The sequence below is a fragment of the Salvia splendens genome, chromosome 11 (assembly GCF_004379255.2).
Source record: "Salvia splendens isolate huo1 chromosome 11, SspV2, whole genome shotgun sequence".
Classification (NCBI taxonomy): Eukaryota; Viridiplantae; Streptophyta; class Magnoliopsida; order Lamiales; family Lamiaceae; genus Salvia; species Salvia splendens.
The window spans coordinates 14,460,902-14,479,062 of record NC_056042.1 but is presented as its reverse complement, the minus strand read 5'-3'; the positions used below and the strand labels follow the sequence as shown (position 1 = coordinate 14,479,062).

At 40.2% G+C, this 18,161-nt stretch overlaps 2 protein-coding genes across 2 annotated transcripts; both read left to right on the top strand.

The window, feature by feature from the left end:
- Positions 1 to 1,585: 1,585 nt before the first annotated feature.
- On the top strand, positions 1,586 to 2,935 carry LOC121754477. Its single transcript, XM_042149827.1, has 2 exons — positions 1,586 to 2,114; positions 2,376 to 2,935. The coding sequence occupies exons 1-2, from the start codon at positions 1,586 to 1,588 to the stop codon at positions 2,933 to 2,935; spliced, it is 1,089 nt and encodes a 362-aa protein (XP_042005761.1).
- Positions 2,936 to 5,941: 3,006 nt separating this feature from the next.
- On the top strand, positions 5,942 to 11,596 carry LOC121756466 (AT-rich interactive domain-containing protein 2-like). The gene is made up of 4 exons (XM_042152017.1): positions 5,942 to 6,210; positions 6,314 to 7,551; positions 9,796 to 10,695; positions 11,212 to 11,596. Exons 2-3 carry the CDS (start codon positions 6,382 to 6,384, stop codon positions 10,681 to 10,683), a joined length of 2,058 nt encoding a protein of 685 aa, XP_042007951.1. The 5' UTR covers positions 5,942 to 6,210; positions 6,314 to 6,381; the 3' UTR covers positions 10,684 to 10,695; positions 11,212 to 11,596.
- Positions 11,597 to 18,161: the final 6,565 nt, after the last annotated feature.

Genomic DNA, 18,161 nt, shown 5'->3' with positions numbered 1-18,161 from the left:
AACGTCGCCTAGAACTGGAAAAAAATAAATTCCAACAACTTTTGGTTCAAATGTTGTCGATTTTGTGATAAATGCAACAATGAATTGGATTTTTCGGATTGGTAGGGTTTTAATTTTTGAGTTGAAAGAGCGAGAGAATCAGATTTATGCAGGAAGTCGACGGGTTACATGGTAATATTAATGCAACTGTTATCACGCCAAAATAGTTTGTTGTAGACATAGTTCGACATTAATTAACTTTGATCTGCTTTCCTTTTCTAAAATTAGGTTTCCTAAATTTCATTATTTCTTTCGATATTTATTTAATTTCGTAGTTATTTATAATAGTAGATGAAAAGTTATTTTTAAATCTTAATTGACTTTGATTACTAATTAGAGTTTCCTTTTAGTTTATTTTCTTATTTCTCATGCCTTAGAATTAGTGTGCCTATATGAAGGCTCCATTATGGATGAAATTCAACATTTATTGATAATTTTTTGTATGAGTTTCTCTCTTTGAATTCTCTCTTAAATTTTGGATTTATCGAGACTTTAATCTAGCGGTGGGTAAAAAAATCAATTTTATCGTTATACCGCACTTATCGTATTGAAAAAATAAGTAAAAAATATCAAATTTTCGATATACCAAACTTTCGGTACAACATGATATCATACCGTAAGATTTCGGTACGGTAACAAAATGCATATTCTTACACCGCAGTAAACTATATACCAAACATACTGTATATTTTCTCATACCAGTATTTCCGTTATGGTACTTTCGGTAAGATATACTCCCCAACGTTTATCTAACTTATCAAATGAACTTTACACTTGTTTGCGACGTCAATTTTTCCATCCACTACTTATCATACGATCCATCCATTCCTTTTGTGGTGTCATTCATCCTTCATTCGTGTCTCCTGCCACGTTCATACACTCATTCCTCGTTGTTCATCAATCGAGCGACAAAGATCATATTATTTGTTTTCATCCACAACTTATCAAACGGTCCATCCATCCATCCCATTTACGCTTGTAATTCATCCATTGTTAAAGTATTCTGTTGCATTCCTAAGCTGATTCTTCATCGTTCATCAAATAAGCAGCGATGCCTGTTAGGTTCATGGCCATGTGACTTGGCTCGTGGCTGGTTCGGATGAGATAGCTCAGCCCATAGGCTCAGATTGAAACAGAAAGCTAACCATGCACACGGTTTGGAGAGTCGGTTGTAACTAATTTCCTTCTCTTCGTTGCATTGCGGTTTGGACGTTGCATGAAGAGTATATGAGCGTGAGGAGTTACTCATTTTCAGTGGTGTGTGTGTGCGAGGAGAATCAAAGAGGGTAAGAAGAAAGAGATACTTGAGCTCGTATCTTGAGAGTAGATAGCGTGCGTGTGTTGTTCTTCATTCCTAGTTGTGCTTCCCATTGTAATCTCCATCTCTACTCGTGAATAAAGATTCTCAGATAGTTTCCCGTGGACGTAGGTTTGATTTAAACCGAACCACATAAAATCCTTGTGTTCCTTCGTTCTTGAGTGTTTGGTTTCATCGCTATCACCATATTTCTACAATTGGCGCCGTCTGTGGGAACCAAGGAAGGCGATGGCGATGGCAAGGTTTGAGACAGAGAAGTTCAATGGATTGAATGATTTTGGTCTATGGCAAATCAAGATGAGGGCATTGCTTACTCATCAAGGATTGGATGAAGCCTTGGAGGAAGGAGAGAAGGATGATAAATCTGATGCACAGAAGATCGAGATCTTGAAGAAGGCCAAGAGCGTGCTCATTCTGAATCTGGATGACAAAGTGTTGAGGGAGGTTGCGAGAGAGGAATCTGCAGCTGCGATTTGGAAGAAACTGGAGGATCTCTACATGACCAAGTCGTTAGCCAACAGGTTATATCTTAAGCAACGTCTATACTCTTTCAGATTCAATGATGATAAACCGATTGGGGATCAATTGGATCAATTTAACAAGATACTAGATGATATAGAGAATGTTGATGCTAAGATGGAGGAAGAGGATAAGGCGATTGCATTGCTAAATGCACTCCCCAAATCCTTTGAACACTTCAAGGAGGCTATGCTCTATGGAAGGGAGAAGTCCATTACTCTGATGGAAGTCCTCACATGTTTGAAATAAAAAATCTTGCAGAGATCTGAGAATGGGCAATCTGAGGCATCTGCAGAGGTTCTAAATATCAAGAAGTTCAAGTTCAAGCCTAAGTCTAAACCTGCAACCTCCAAGAACTTCCAAGAAAGGCATAAAGGAGATAGGAAGGAGACTCGCAGCTGCCATTACTGCAATAAGCCAGGGCATATCAAGAAGAACTGCTTCTCATGAAAGAGAAAGCAAGCTGCTGAAGGCAATGATCAAGGGTCCACTGATGTAGTACAAGAAGAGTCTGTACATCAGATCCTGAATGTAGTTGCAGAGCAGATAGGAGAAGCCTGGATCATAGATTATGGCTGCAATTTCCATGTAAGTTCTCACAAGCAATGGTTTGAAGATTTTAAAGCATCAAATGGCTCTGTGATTCTTGGAAATAATCAGACTTGTCTGATAAGAGGGATGCGCAATATCAGAATGAGATTTGCAGATGGTTCTATGATATTGCTCACTGATGTGAGGTTCATACCAGAAATCAAGAGAAACCTAGTCTCACTTGGACTTCTTGAGACAAAAGGGTATGGTTTCAGATCAGAGGGTGGAAGATTGGTCATCTATAAGGGGTCCAAGACAGTGATGAGTGCTGAAAAGAGACAAACTTTCTATTATCTTGAAGCAAGTGTTGTAACTGGAAGTACAAATGTTGCTGAAAAACAAATAGGTGTGCATACATGGCACATGAGAATGGGCCACCTAGGTACAAAGGGAATGCTGAGGCTTGCAAATAAAGGTGTATTCAAGATGGGGAAAGAAGAAGATCTCAGCAAGTGTTGCAGTGTATGATGGGAAAGAGCAGGAAGCTTCCATTTCCAAAGGGAAGGCACACATCTACATCAGTTCTTGAATATGCTCACAGTGACATCTGGGGTCCTGCTCAGCCACTGACCATGAATGGGAGAAGATACTTCATGACCATTATAGATGATTTCTCTAGGAAGCTCTGGGTTCAAGTGCTCAAAGAAAAGTCAGAAGCCATTAAATTCTTCAAGGAATGGCACTTGATGGTTGAGAGAGAAAAAAAGATGAGTCTCAAGTGTTTGAGGACAGACAATGGCTTGGAGTATCTATCTTCAGAATTTGCTGAGTACTGCAAGAGTAAAGGGATTCAGACATAAGACAGCACCTAGAAATCCACAACAAAACGGGGTGGTTGAGAGAATGAATAGAACCATTCTGGAGAGAGTAAGATGCATGTTGCTGTCATCTAGAGTTGATAAAAGGTTCTGGGGTGAGGCTGTGGAAACTGCTGCTGTGATAATTAACAATTCTCCTATCAGCAGTGAATTATGACATACCAGATGCAAGATGGCATGGCCATCTACCTAACTTCAGCAAGCTAAGATCCTTTGGTTGTAGAGCATATGCACATATCAAGTAGGGAAAGATGGAATCCAGAGCATTGAGGTGCATTTTTCTAGGATATCAGAGTGGATCCAAAGCCTATAGACTCTGGTGTACTGAACCCAGGAATGGAAAACTAATAGTTAGCAGAGATGTTACTTTTGATGAGGCTATAATGCCTTATGTTGCAGAAGAAAGAAGGACTGCATCAGTTGAGGTGGAGCCAGTGGATGAGAATGACACTATAGTCACTAATGCAGGTAATTTGAGACACTCAGAGATTGAGCAAATTGCTAGTTCTTCACAGACTACCCCAGAGTACCAAATGCAGTAAGAGAAAGACCAAAGATGGTGCCAAAACTGCCATCCAGATTCTCAGATTATGAGATGGCCTATTTTGCACTTCATGTAGGAGAATGCATAGAGTTTGATGAACCTGCTACATACGGGGAAGCAATGAAGGGAAATGAATGAGAGAAATGGTTTGAGGCCATGAAAGAAGAAATAGAGTCCCTCATGAAAAATAAGACATGGATCCTATCTGACAGACCATCTTCTCAGAAACTAGTGGGATGTAAGTGGATTTTCAAAAAGAAGGTGGAGGTTTCTGATGGAAACAAGGTCAGATACAAAGCAAGATTAGTAGCAAATGGGTATTTGCAGCAAGAAGGAGTTGACTTCAATGAGGTTTTCTCCCCAGTAATGAAGCATTCTTCTATCAGAATCTTGCTGTCAGTAATAGCTCAGAAAGATTGGGAGTTGCATCAACTTGATGTCAAGACAACATTCTTGCATGGAGATCTAGTTGAGACCATTTATATGGAGCAGCCAAAGGGCTTTGTTGTTCAGGGACAGGAAGACAAAGTCTGCTTGTTGAAAAAAAGCCTATATGGCCTAAAGAAAAGTAGTAGGCAGTTGTATCTCAAGTTTGATTAACACTTAAGCAGCATTGGATTCATTAAGTCAGCTTATGACAATTATGTGTACATAAAGTCTGATGGAGTGAAGACTCTGGCCTACCTAGTGCTGTATGTTGATGATATGCTAGTGGGTGCAGCTAACATGGAAGAGAACTCCAAGAAGGTGTCTGTTCCAATAGCTCAACATTTCAAGCTATCTATGCAGCAAATCCCAAAATCAGATGAAGAAAGGCAAGAAATGTCAAAAATCCCTTATGCAAGTATTATAGGGAGCATCATGTATAACATGATCTACACAAGGCCAGATTTGGCTCATGGTGTGAGTGTCACAAGCAGATATATGAAGGAGTTTGGCAGAGAGCATTGGTGTGCATTGTAGTAGATTCTCAGGTACCTAAAGGGCAACAAGAATCTTGGAATATTGTTCAAGAGAGGTGATTCTGGAGATGATGATCCTTTGATTGGATATTGTGACTCTGACTATGCTGCAAATTTGGACAGCAGAAAGTCTTAGACAGGCTATATCTTCAAACTTTATGGTGCTGCAGCCAGTTGGAAATCTACACTTCAATCGGTTGCTGCTCTATCCACCACAGAGGCTAAGTATATTGCTCTTACAGAGGCAGTGAAGGAAGGGATCTGGTTGAAGGGGATCTTGGCTGATTTTGGAGTGGGACAAAAGAAAGTTAAAGTGTTTTGTGATAATACAGGAGCCATCAGTTTATCAAGGCATCAAGTGTTTCATGAAAGATGTAAACACATAAACATCCGGCTGCATTTCATCAGAGATAAGATTGAGAAGGATGAAGTGGAAGTGTTGAAGGTTGGCACTGAAGATAATGCAGCTGATGCATTGACTAAGGCACTACCAGTCTCCAAGCTTGAGCATTGGTTAAGGCTGGTAAGTGTGATTGCATAGTAAGGTGGAGTGTTGGTTTGGAGACAAAGTCTGAGAGATGATTCATATGTCTAAGGTGGAGATTGTTAGGTTCGTGGCCATGTGACTTGGCTCGTGGCTAGTTCGGATGAGATAGCTCAGCCCATAGGCTCGGATAAAACAGAAAGCTAACCATACACACGGTTTGGAGAGTCGGTTGTAACTAATTTCCTTCTCTCCGTTGCATTGCGGTTTGGACGTTGCATGAAGAGTATATGAGCGTAAGGAGCTACTCATTTTCAGTGGTGTGTGTGTGCGAGGAGAATCAAAGAGGGAAAGAAGAAAGAGATGCTTGAGCTCGTATCTTGAGAGTAGATAGCGTGCGTGTGTTGTTCTTCATTCCTAGTTGTGTTTCCCATTGTAATCTCCATCTCTACTCGTGAATAAAGATTCTCAGATAGTTTCTCGTGGACATAGGTTTGATTTAAACCGAACCACGTAAAATCCTTGTATTCCTTCGTTCTTGAGTGTTTGGTTTCATCGCTATCATCATATTTCTACAATGCCATTTGATTTTTAGCCCTTGGTTTCTAAGCCTAAACCTAAATATTATGAAATTATTTAACCCATAAATTTCCAGCCGACATCCCACACTATCCTTGATTTTGTCGAAAAGATTATTATATTTATATACCTAGCAAAAATTAGGGTAACATTCATCCCTAAACTTAATCTTGCCCTAAGAAATCATCTAAAAATCGAATTCTTCCTAAATTAATCTTTTTTGTTTCGTCAAAAATGAAATACCTTTCCTTAAAATCGGTAGCCTTACTCATGATTTGATTCTTCCTAGCTGGTCAACAACTCAATCTCTGCTGTCACTGAACTATACCTCCATTGCCGTCGAAGCTGAAAACAAGGTAAAAATCCGATCTTTTTTCATTTTTCACATAAAATAGCATCATTTGTATATAAACCTTCTGCATATAATCAATTCTAATTTATTTAATCGAATATTCCCAGATAAAAGAAAAGAATCAGGAAAAGTTTTGGACTGGAAGGTGAGAGAGAGGGAAGGGGTTAACTGGGAAATGGTTAAGTTGCGAGATGACAAAGATGGAAATGGTGGTGGTAACTTTGGTGGTGATGGAAATGATATAAAAACATTTAGGTTTGCTTTTGATCTCAATTTTCAGATAGAGAAGTACCGTTTTGATTCTTGTAAGCATAGACTAAGGGGTTTGTTTGATCAAGTCGTGGTTTCCTTTTTGAGAGATAAGTCTGCTGGAAAATTTCATAGGCCTATTCCTGCATTCTGTGGCGAGGGGCAGCCAGTGGATTTGTTTAAACTTTTTTGGCTTGTGAGGAAATTTGGTGGATACGATGCCGTTTCAAGAAATAACTTGTGGGGTTTCATTTCGGATGAATGTGGACTAGGACGCGGTGTGATTGCATCCCTTAAGTTGATTTATATGAATTATTTGAGCGAGTTGGATCAATGGCTGCAACGAGTATTTAGCAACAGAGTGTTGGAGGATGACCATTGTGGATTTATTCAGAAACTGGATTTATTGTCTCGGGAGTTGGAAATCAGGTTCAAGGGTATGTTGCCAAACAAGCAAGAGCAAGAGCAACTAGGGGAAGGTGCTACATTTGTTGGAGAGGCAAATGACAGGTCTCATATCATGATTGATGATTTTGCTTCATCAGCGAAGATCGTGAACGAACTAAATGGTGTTTCTAGAGGACAAGTTCATGATGATGGTGACATCATAGAATCTGCCAAGAAACTCATTGACGACATTACCAATAAGGTCCTAAATCATAAAGAAACTACTATTTCTGTTATTGCAAATGATTATGAAAGTTCTTCTGCCCTTGTAAACAGTGGATCTTGTACATCTTCCAAAAAAGTTAACAAGGTCAACTGTAGAAAACCAAATGGTTTTGAAAAAATTCCTGATGGAGAAGAGAGCTTCAGAGCTCAACTGAGTATTGATGATAAGATTACACCCAAAAGTGATGCTGGAAATGTGCTGGCTTCTCGTAAGAGGAAACAAGAATCTCATTCTTTTTCAGGAATGCTGGAGTGGTTGATACATGCTGCAAAACATTCAGGTGATCCTTCAGTTGGTTCGGTTCCTGAATGTTCCAAGTGGGGTGACAGGAATGGAGAATTCTGGGCTGATGCCCTGTTTGTTCGAGATGCATTGCTGATAAAAAGGCATGCTAGTAAAGCTGCTGGTGAAGTCCTCCAAAAGGTTACATCTTTATCTTTTCTTGATTGTATTCCGTGGTTTAATGCACTGCGTTCTTCACAAAAAATAATTAAATAACTAATTTTGGAATTCGTATTGTTGCACCCCAGATCTATAATTTAACTGCAAGTTCCCAATTAAAGTTTGTGCGATATTTTAGAATGTTGCATCTGCTACATGTGGGTTTAGGTTATTTAATTAAATTATTTGTTTACCACTATCCGAATAGGGCCGCTAGTTGAAATTTCCAAGTGATTAGCTCTCTGTCTTGAGCTGTTAAAATATAACCTCTGTCAATAATTACATGATTCACATGGTCCAACTCAGCATCACGTTCCCCAAGTTTGTGTACCATATCTCCTGTGGACACAAGATTCATATATTATACTACTATTGTGTTAATTGGGTGACAAAAAGAAACATTTTCTGGAACTAATGAGCATCCTAGTTTTCCTGCTGTGTTTGCAACTATAACTTGTTTTCTGCTGTTTCAACAAATTTTATCACCTCAAATTGGGACAGATTTTACTTTTAGTATAGCTGAAATGAAGGGCATCCAGGAATCACCTAGACATTTTTAACTGATCGTAATCTCTAATAACTTGCCTCAAACATGCAAAACTTTAGATTTAGGTAATCTCTCATAGGTAGAGAGACGAATTATACAATACCACATATTGAGTGCGTAAGAATATTCCCTTAAAACAGATAAAATGTAGATTAATTTGTGGAACTCTAGTGTGAAGCTCTAATACTCGTGGATGCGTGAAACATTGTAAATCTTAATTGCTAGTGGAGACCTATTCTAATGTTAGGAATAGTGTTGTTAGGGCCACGGGATGATTATGTAAAAATCCGGGCGCGGGGCAATGGGGGCATTATCAGATTAGAATTCTTCTTTTCTTGCTATACTAAAAAAGAATTTGAGTAGAAGAGGGAGGAATTAATTGAGAAGAGGATAAATAGGAATAGTTAATGTCTTGAGAAGAGGAGAAGAGCTGGAAAGGTTTTATTTTTGGAGAAACGAAAAAATTATTATTTTTAGCTATATTATGGTGATTTAAAGGGATTAGGATCAGATTTAAATGATTATATTTCGACATTAATTATGTTTGAGTTATTTAGGAAAACAAGATTTGATAAGATTTGAAGGCATTAGTGTTTTTCTGATTTAAATTTTAGCCGCCCCAGACTCGCCCCGCCACCTCTAGGCGATTCAGTTGGTGCCTGAGCGCCACGCGCTTGGGACGCGCTTTTAACAACACTGGTTAGGAATGAGTCGAATCGCGTTCTAGTGAATAAATGGTAACATATGTTCTTGGCATATCCTCCCTTATGATTGCAGGATATTACTTTTTCTGGTCAAATCATAAAAATAAGCTAGCCGAATCATAACCCTAAAATAATAAATACACTAATTTGATTGATCTTCTTTCATTTTTTAGTAGTTAAATTCATTATACTTGCAACCTCATGGAAAGTTTCCATTTTATGCTCCTTAATAAGGAATAATTGTGCTGAAACTCACAGAATGCTCGGGATTCACCCTTTATAAATCGTGCTAGAATTCTTCTCTTGCTGGCCAGGGCATTATTTTCCCACCTTTTATGTTACTCAAAATATGTCCACATAAATTTTTTTCCTATTGTGGAACGACACAAGTTTTAATAAAATAGTTTGTGGTGTTGTGGATATTGGAGGTGAGTGGAGCCACTTTTACTGTGCGGAGGGTATTGTGAGTTGAGTGAACCCTACTACTATACATAGAAAGGATCAAATTTTTGTGGATGGACTGAAAGGAAATAAGAGCAAATTTTTTGAAAGATTATCTCAAGTTCATTCCCCTCCATATGAATACAATTGAGTTCAAAACTTATTTATTGTGTTGTACGATTTTGAAAGATTAAAAGCCCCTGTTGTTTGACAATCACGTATAAAGAAATAATGAGAATGTCAAAGAAGCAGGTCATTCTGTAAAACTAGAAAGTGCTCGTGTCTAATTCACGTACAGCTTGTTAACAAAATGAGTTGTATCACAGACACAGAAATCTTTTGTTGTGGATAATCATGATAAATCTATCTTAAATTTGTCTTCTTGTGGTTTAATTTGATCCAAGATTCTTAAGCTGTGAGTTTGATTGGTAAGTTGTGTGCGAAAAGAGCTAAGGATGCTTCCCTCAATGTTGATGATGGTATTTTGTATTTAAAGGCTTGTAACATTCCATTACATGTTATGTCGTGGATCAGGATCAGCAGAAAAAACCCAGGATGCTTCCCTCAATGTACGAGGATGAAGTTATCGACCACCAAACTACAGAAAAACTAAGATATAGCAGGAGGATACCCGTGATTAAACCTCCCTCGTGTTCATGCTGCCCTTCTTCTGCAGCCCCTCATAGTCATCGAGAAGCAGATGTGGCTAGGCCCAAAGAACCATCTGAAGCAGCTGCTACAGTCGTTAAGGAGCAGCCTCTAAATATGAACGATCACAAGTCCTGTGATGTGCCAGCTGAGAGGGAAGTCTCCATTGGTCCTCGTTTTCAAGCACAAGTTCCACAATGGACTGGTACTGCTTCCGATAGTGATTCTAAGTGGCTGGGCACAAGAATGTGGCCTCCAGAAGATGGTAAAATTAACATCTCTGTTAAACTGGATCCAATTGGGAAAGGAAGGCAACATCGGTGCAGTTGCTCGTTTCCAGAATCTGTTGAATGTGTTAGGTTTCATATTGCTGAGAAGAGGTTAAAGCTAAAACAAGAACTCGGCTCATTGTTCTACCGTTGGCGATTCTACCTCATGGGAGAGGAGGTTTCACTTTCTTGGAGTGAACAGGAGGAGGGGATATTCAAGGATAATATGAAGTCGTATGCTGCTTTCTCAAACAAGTTCTGGAACAATTCTTGGAGGTTCTTGCCTTCGAAATCGAGGGAGAAATTGGTTAGCTATTACTTCAATGTCTACCTCGTCCAGCGTAGAAGCTATCAGAACCGGGTAAGTCCAAGAGATATTGATAGCGATGATGACGAAAAAGTTTGTGGTTCAATTGGTGGCAGTTTCGGGCATAAAGCACTTTATATACATAGGCCTAGTTCAGTTTCTTGTGCCCTGAACACGGAATCGACTGAATTCGTGTAGTCCAATCACAAGGTACCTCCATCTTTTTTCCTTCCTGCAGCATTTATATACAACATCAATGCCTTAGATCAAAGTTCTGGTTGGTATGATGGAATGGAATTAGAATGGATTGGAATGGAAATGACAATTGAATGAAGATAGGAACATAATGGCTAATCCCAAGGAGAGTATGCATTGTCTAGTGGAAATGATGATTCCTAATAAAGAGTCATACTAAAAAATAAAATGAAATGGATGTAGGAATCACCATTCTATTCCATTGTTCATTATATTATACCAAGCACCTCTCTGTGTAGGCCCTTTTTGGTATGGTGGAATGGAATGTGATTCCTAGTTCCAGTATATTCATTTGCTTGGTACGATGGAATGATAAAATGAAAATGCAAATGAAATGCAAAGAAACTGTCATGTCATTTCTATCTTCATTCCAGTCCTACCTTCATTCCATTCCATCATACCAAGAAGGCTTTATTGTTCGCTATTCCTGCTTATATATGCTGAACTTGACTAATAATATACTGGATACAGGTTGTAGAAGTTATGGTTTTGAAGCTTATATGCAAGTGGAAGTTCCAACAATTTTGAGAGGCGGTTGTAAATCAAGTTTTGGTTGGTTTGTAAATAGGCTTGCAGTCAAGCCAAGCCAGGTTAACAAGTTTTGGTTTAACCTACTTCTCGATAGCAAGGCCTTGTTTTCTCTCATGCTAGCTCTTGATTTTTCTGTATCACATAATTATATCTGTCTTTCATAACCAAAGCTGAAAATGTGTTCATTTTGGGAAGTCGTGTAAGATTAGATTTGAATCTGAACACATTCAATTGCATACAAGTGAATACTACAAATATGTCAAGTTTGACGTTTTGCACATTTAGTTTGTTTATTTCGATATGTTGGATTGATTATCTCCATCAAGGTGGAATTATAAAATTCTAAGCGTAATTCAATGGTACTTCAAAGCTGAATAATAGATTGATTTAAAAAGAGAGGGAGAAGTTAGTTTCTTATGGCATTATACACTTCGTTTGGTGGATGATAGAATCGTTGATACTGTATTCTTTTATTAATAAAAATAGAAATACACTTATTTAATAAAGTTTTCACTTAACACGTAAAATAAAGCCTGAAAAAATGTAAAAAGCTCGAGTAACCGTAAATTAGGGAATACACTACCACTAAATATAAAATGTTGCGATAGTTGACTTTCACCAGCTCATGCGACACATACAAAACCTAGACCTAAAGACTCCTATTCACGTTAGACACAGACTACACTAACTCCCTCCCCCTCCCTCTTCACTCGTGCTTGTCCCCAAGCCATCCAGTGAAGAGGGGAAACATGGCAGTTAAAAAACGGAACATAAACATAAAACACAGCAACAAAACACCAAACATGTATAAGCAAAACAAACATCTCACACTTAGACCGAGCATCAGGCTAAGTGGGAGAAACTAAAACAAAACAGAAACCAAAACATGCCCAAAATAACACAAACTTCTCACACTTAGACAAAAGATTGGGCTAAGTGGGAGAAAACACATACACATATATAAGTGAAAGTGAACTGCCCCAACGTACCACCCCAGTTTGGCTCCCGCGGGGGCCAGACTCAGAATTGATACCCCCCGATGAACAAGTAAATTTTACTCTTCAGTTTTTTTTTTCGTTTTCTTTTCATCTGTTTATATGTTTGTTGTTCTGAGTCTGTGATTTTGTGTTCGTTGCTCAAGCATGCCACGTTATGTATATATGTGTATGTGTTTTCTCCCACTTAGCCCAATCTTTTGTTTTAAGTGTGAGAAGTTTGTGTTATCTCAGAATTGATACCCCCTGATGAACAAGTAAATTTTACTTTTCAGTTTTTTTTTTCGTTTTCTTTTCATGTGTTTATATGTTTGTTGTTCTGAGTCTGTGATTTTGTGTTCGTTGCTCAAGCATCTCTAGGTCTTCGGGATCTACATAAATCTGGAAGTATCCACTGTACCCGTCAAGGAAACAAAAGTACTGCTTCCCGACCAGTCTCTCCAGCATCTGATCAATGAAGGGTAATGGGAAATGATCCTTCCTGGTTGCTTCATTCAGCTTCCTTTAGTCTATGCACATCCTCCACCCAGTGACAAGTCGGGTGGGTACTAATTCATTCTTGTCATTCTTAACTACCTGAATTCCTGACTTTTTGGGAACCATGTGAACTGGACTTACCCATTCACTATCCAGAATGCAGTAAATGATACCTAGAGAAAGCAGCTTCAAAACTTCCTTCAGAACCTCCTCCCTCATGTTTGGATTCAGCTTACGTTGCGGGTCCCTATAGGCCTTTGCACCTTTTTCCAACCTGATGTGGTGCATGCAAAGATCAGGACTGATCCCTTCTAGGTCTGAGAGAGTCCATCCTATGGCCTTCTTGTTCCTTCTGATTACCTCCAGTAATTCCTTTTCATGTTCCTTGGTCAAGTTGTTGTTGACGATTACTGGGAAAGTCCCATTTTCATCCAGATAGGCATACTTGAAACTTGGTGGGAGCGTTTTCAGTTCCTTCTTAGGGGTACTTGTTTCCTGGGGCAGGGGATTTTTTTCTTTCGCATCAGATATCATTCCCTTTGCAGACCCAGAAGAATTTTCCACGCTAGCCACATGGGCTAATCCCCTGACCTGGTGGACTCCGGATTTTTTTAAAACTCTGAAATAGCTTCGGCCAGCTTCTCATCCGTTAGTTCCCTTCTATGTATTGCCTCACACCATCCAGCTACCTCTCTGTCAATTGAGTGACTTAACTCTGAATTATCAATCTGCTCCTGCATCAACTCGGTCTCAAGATACTCCTGGACCGGGGGTTAATAACATCGACAGCATGCAAATTTTCAACATCTAATGGTTTCTTCATTGTTTCATCTATGCTAAATGTATATTTTCCCCCATTATAGTCCAGGCATATGGTTCCATCAAAAACATCGATAATGGTCTTAGCGGTACGCAGAAAAGGTCTACCTAGAAGCACGCCGCTAGACTCTGAGGATTCATTATCGCTCATTTTAATAACATAGAAATCGGCCGGATACAGAAAATCATGCACCTTGACTATGACAATTTCTAAAACTCCCTCTGGACAAATGCACGACCTATCCGCCAACTTTTTGTATATGGAAAACGGTAAAACATTTATCGACGCCCTCAAGTCACACATAGCATGCTCAATTCTGACATCACCAATGGAAATGGGTAAGGTGAACATACTTGGGGCAGTGCGTTTCGAGGGCATCCTTTATTTCTGAATCATTGCTGACACGTTTTCTCTGATCAGGATCTTCCCACTGGGTCTTGTCTTTCCAGCTATGAACATCTTAATGAATTTGCTGAAGATCGGAAATTTCAAAGCCTGTAAGAACGGTAGGTTTATCTCCAACTTTCCAAAGATATCCATAAAATCCACCGGTTCATCCTTCTTCTTATTAGCCTCTCCTCGGTGCGGAAATGGTTTCACTTGCTTCCCTGCACTTGTAAACCCTCCAGCTGAAAGCTCGCCCGTTTCCTTCCTCACTACTTCATTTTTCGCTTCTGGCTCTGGGTCTAGGAAAAATTGGTTCAGCCACACTAGGTAGCGGTTTCCCCAGGTCACCTTCCCGAAGGTCATCTCCTCTTACGGTACTCCCTATCTTTGAATTTTCAGGTTCAGGAACTGAGTTTTTCCTTTCTTTGCCTTCCGCGGGAGATGTTTATTCATTCATCTTCATCACCGGACCTTCATAACCTTGCCCAGATCTTAAAGTGATTTGACTGATGTTAGCTCTATCTGGTGGCCTTACTGAGGTAGGAATCTTTCCTTCGTTCCTTCGCATCTCGTTCAAGGAGGTTGCGATCTGGGACAATTGCCTTGCCAACATGTCCATTGCTGCCTTCTGCTCCAACTGAGCGTCCTGAAGCTTATGCACCACGTCATTATTGGATTGCATGTTATTCTGCATATGCTATTGAGAACTGACTAGATCATGCACCATTTTATCTAGATTCCTTTGTGGCTTAGAATTGGGTTGGCCGGGATTCGGTCCTGAACCCAGGTTTGGTCCACTCCCTTGGTTCTGGAGAAAGTTTCCCTGACCTCTTGAACTGTTGTTGAACTGATTTCCTTGCCCTTGGTTCCCCTGATAACTGGGTTGGGAATCCTGATAATTTCCTGGGTAGTTCCTTTGGTGTGGTGGTACATAAGAGCTCCCCTGGTGCTTTTGATTCCTGTTCTCCTAATTAGAATGATCGCTCTGATTCCAGTTGTTCCAGTTGTTCTGCCTCTCCTGATTTCTTCCAGACCAGTTAGTCTGCCTTTCTGGTTGGTGTGTAAACTGAGTGTTATGTTATAGAGGTGGCTGGGTCGGGTCATTGTCAGACCATCTAAAATTGGGATCGGTTCTCCATGGTGCATCCTTATGTTTCCCTTGATTCCAACTCCCCATCGAATTCACCTGGACCTGTTAATCCCCCTCTTGAGGGCCATAGTATTGCAGGGGTGGAGCGTCTCCTGGACCCAGAGTTTTCTCTTTCTCTCGTGAGGCTGGCGGGTTGGCCCTCTTGATTGCACTCAAGAGTGCTTTCTCAAGCCTATCTATTCTCGCCTCGACCCTTTCGTCATCTTACTCCTTCAGCGCATTCGCCGATCCTCTCCTCATAATGTTCCTCGGGTTGTCGTACGCCTTTTTGGCCTCTATCAACTTTCCCAAGATCTCTCTTGCTTCACTTCCCTTTTTCTTTGTAAAATTTCCCCCGCTCGAGGAATTCATCAGATCCTTTGATTCAGGGGTTGCTCCTTCATAGAACAAATAGTAAATTTTTGCTTCGATCATTATGTGATTCAGGTAAGCATATAATAATCCCTTGAATAGTGACCAATATTGACTCAGAGATTCATCGTACTCCTGCTTACACTCCACGATTTCCTTCTTGAGGGCATTTGTCTTGTTTGAAGGGAAAAAATAATCCAGAAACTCCAACTTGAAATCTCTCCATGTACGGATGGAATCCTGAGGCAGCCTCAGCAGCCAGTGTTAGCCTCTCCCTTCAGGGCGAATGGAATTGCGCGTAGGTGATAATCTTCCTCCGTTGCATCGTTGGGCATTTTCTGAATACTGCACAACTTACTAAACTCATTTAGGAACTCGTATGGACACTCATTCCTACGCCCGGAGAACGTCGGTAGAATGCCTAGCACATTTATCTTAATTTCGATGGCCCTCTGACGCTGATTCATGACTATAGCCTGGGCTGGCTCACCATCCAGATGGGCAGTGAGCGAACCGATCTCAGGATCTAAAGCGACTACACTCCGATCTCGTTCTCTTCTGTATCTGTTTCTGAAGACGACTTGGGATCCTCCCTTCTTGACAAACTCCAATCCTCGTCACTTCCTGAACCAAACGGAAATGGATCTCCCGTAGATAATCCTGATTTGGTGGTGACCGTAGATGCTATCTCCTTGACCTGCCAAGTAAACCGATCGTTCCTCCACCCAGATGAGTTACCCCAGTGTCCAAACCGTGAGCCTTTGCTCATAAACTAAAATTAAAGAAAAAAAAGAAAAATTAAAACTATATACGCCAAAATCTCTAAACACAATCATAAACTACGCCATCCATCCCCGGCAACGGCGCCATTTGAAAGCTTTGTTTGGTATTAGAGAAAGTGTGTGTGCTTTTGTGCTAGGTCAAGCCTCTCAAGCCCAGAGAATCCACTAGATCACAAGGTCTAGGAACTCAGAGGATCCTGGGAGTCTCGGTCGTCGGTCACACAAATTCCGCGTTCAAAAACCCTCAACCCGCTATACTATGAATTAGTACAGGGAAGTAGGGGTCGATCCCACAAAGACGGATGCGTAAGAAGACATTTAAAAGATTATGGAAAAGGAATTGGCTGCTGCCACGCAATTTTGGGTTGAGAAAATTATAACTAGGCTGAGAAATGAAAATTGGCTGACACTAGACCTAGGAAACAGAGAACATCATGCAAACATGAAACATCGTCACGACTTCAATAACTCAAACGAACTTCCTCGACCTAGTAAACAACTTCCTAATCTAGCTAAATAGAGATCAAACGAGCAGTGGGGACCATTTCCCAAAACAGTAAAGTACAGATGAAAAGTTGCAAATAACTAATTCTGAAATTAACAAACAACGATCTGCATCTTATCACCTATTCAAGCTCGAACATGGAAAAAAAAACAGAGTAACTACAGATTCAAACAGAACAACATGATTCGGACGTCGGAAACTGGCGATTAATCAGAAATCGAACAGATGCACATCTACTAGACTAAGTAAACAGAAACATAGAAACGAGCCATCAGATTCATGCACAATCAACCAACTCTGCTTCAGATCCACACGTCGGACACTCAATCCACTCCGGATCCAAGCAAGCCGAACCAAACTACAACCAAAAACAACTCCATGAGCTCCGATTCAACAGATCCACTCCGATCAACGACAATCCAACCTCGATTCAATTCTGATTCACCAGATCAAGTGCGAAATGCATCCATTCAAGTAAACAAACACAAACTCAGAATCAAACACAAACAAACCTCAACATCAGCATCATTCATGACAGAAAATAGAAATTCCATAGAGAGCTAAATGAGATTTCAACAACACAACGAAAGCCGAGCTTCGAACAACGAAGACTCGGTAGAAATCTGAACAGAATACTAAAATGAAAACAGATAAATTGTTTCTTCGCCCTACACGAGGATGGTGGTACACAACGTCAAACCGAAAATGTCCCCCAAAACCCCTAGACTTCCGATTACCCCAAGTGTGTGTAGAAGTGCGTGAAAGTGAGCTTAGAGCCAAAAGTCGTCCTCCTTTTTCATGTTGCATGATCTCTCTTTTATAGATGTGGAGGCGATCTTCTAGAAGCCTTTCTCTTTAATTCTCCGTCCTGCCCTCCAGCTAATGATCTCCTCCGTCGGGCAATTTTTTTTCATTCTGCTCACTTTCTCGCCAATTTCCTTCGCCAGGCGATTTTCTTCTTTCCTTCCTGGACCTGGCGATTTCCTCTACACACCTGGCTTAAAAGATGTGTTAGATCCCGTAAATTGTTGAATTCAACCCCATAACCGATGCATGAAATTAGCCTTATCAATAGATAATAGAGAAATTGAGATTGAGTGAGTAAAAATGATGGGAGAAGTAGGGTATTTATAGGAGTAAAATTGGAAGAAATAAAAAAAAAGTTCAAATTTCAAATTTCAGCCGGTTTACCGCCTGAACCAGCAGTTCCGGACTGAACCAACGGTTCAGTCCACGGTTTCTGGCCGAAAACCGGCGCTTTCTGACCGGTTTTCAGGCCTATACACTGCCACCTGAAAAAGGTTCTGAACCGTCGGAAACCGGTTGTTTCAGACAAAAACCAGCGATTTTTGCCGAAAACTACCGGTTTCTGACGTAAACCGCCTGTTTTTTTTGCACACCTAGCCTGAAAACCTACGCCCTA

Coding starts and splice junctions, on each gene's coding strand:
- LOC121754477 (XM_042149827.1), top strand. CDS start 1,586: ATGGCGATGGCAAGGTTTGAGACAGAGAAGTTCAATGGATTGAATGAT. Junction 2,115..2,375: donor TCTGATGGAAGTCCTCACAT/GTTTGAAATAAA, acceptor CCACTGATGTAG/TACAAGAAGAGTCTGTACAT.
- LOC121756466 (XM_042152017.1), top strand. CDS start 6,382: ATGGTTAAGTTGCGAGATGACAAAGATGGAAATGGTGGTGGTAACTTT. Junction 7,552..9,795: donor CTGGTGAAGTCCTCCAAAAG/GTTACATCTTTA, acceptor GTCGTGGATCAG/GATCAGCAGAAAAAACCCAG.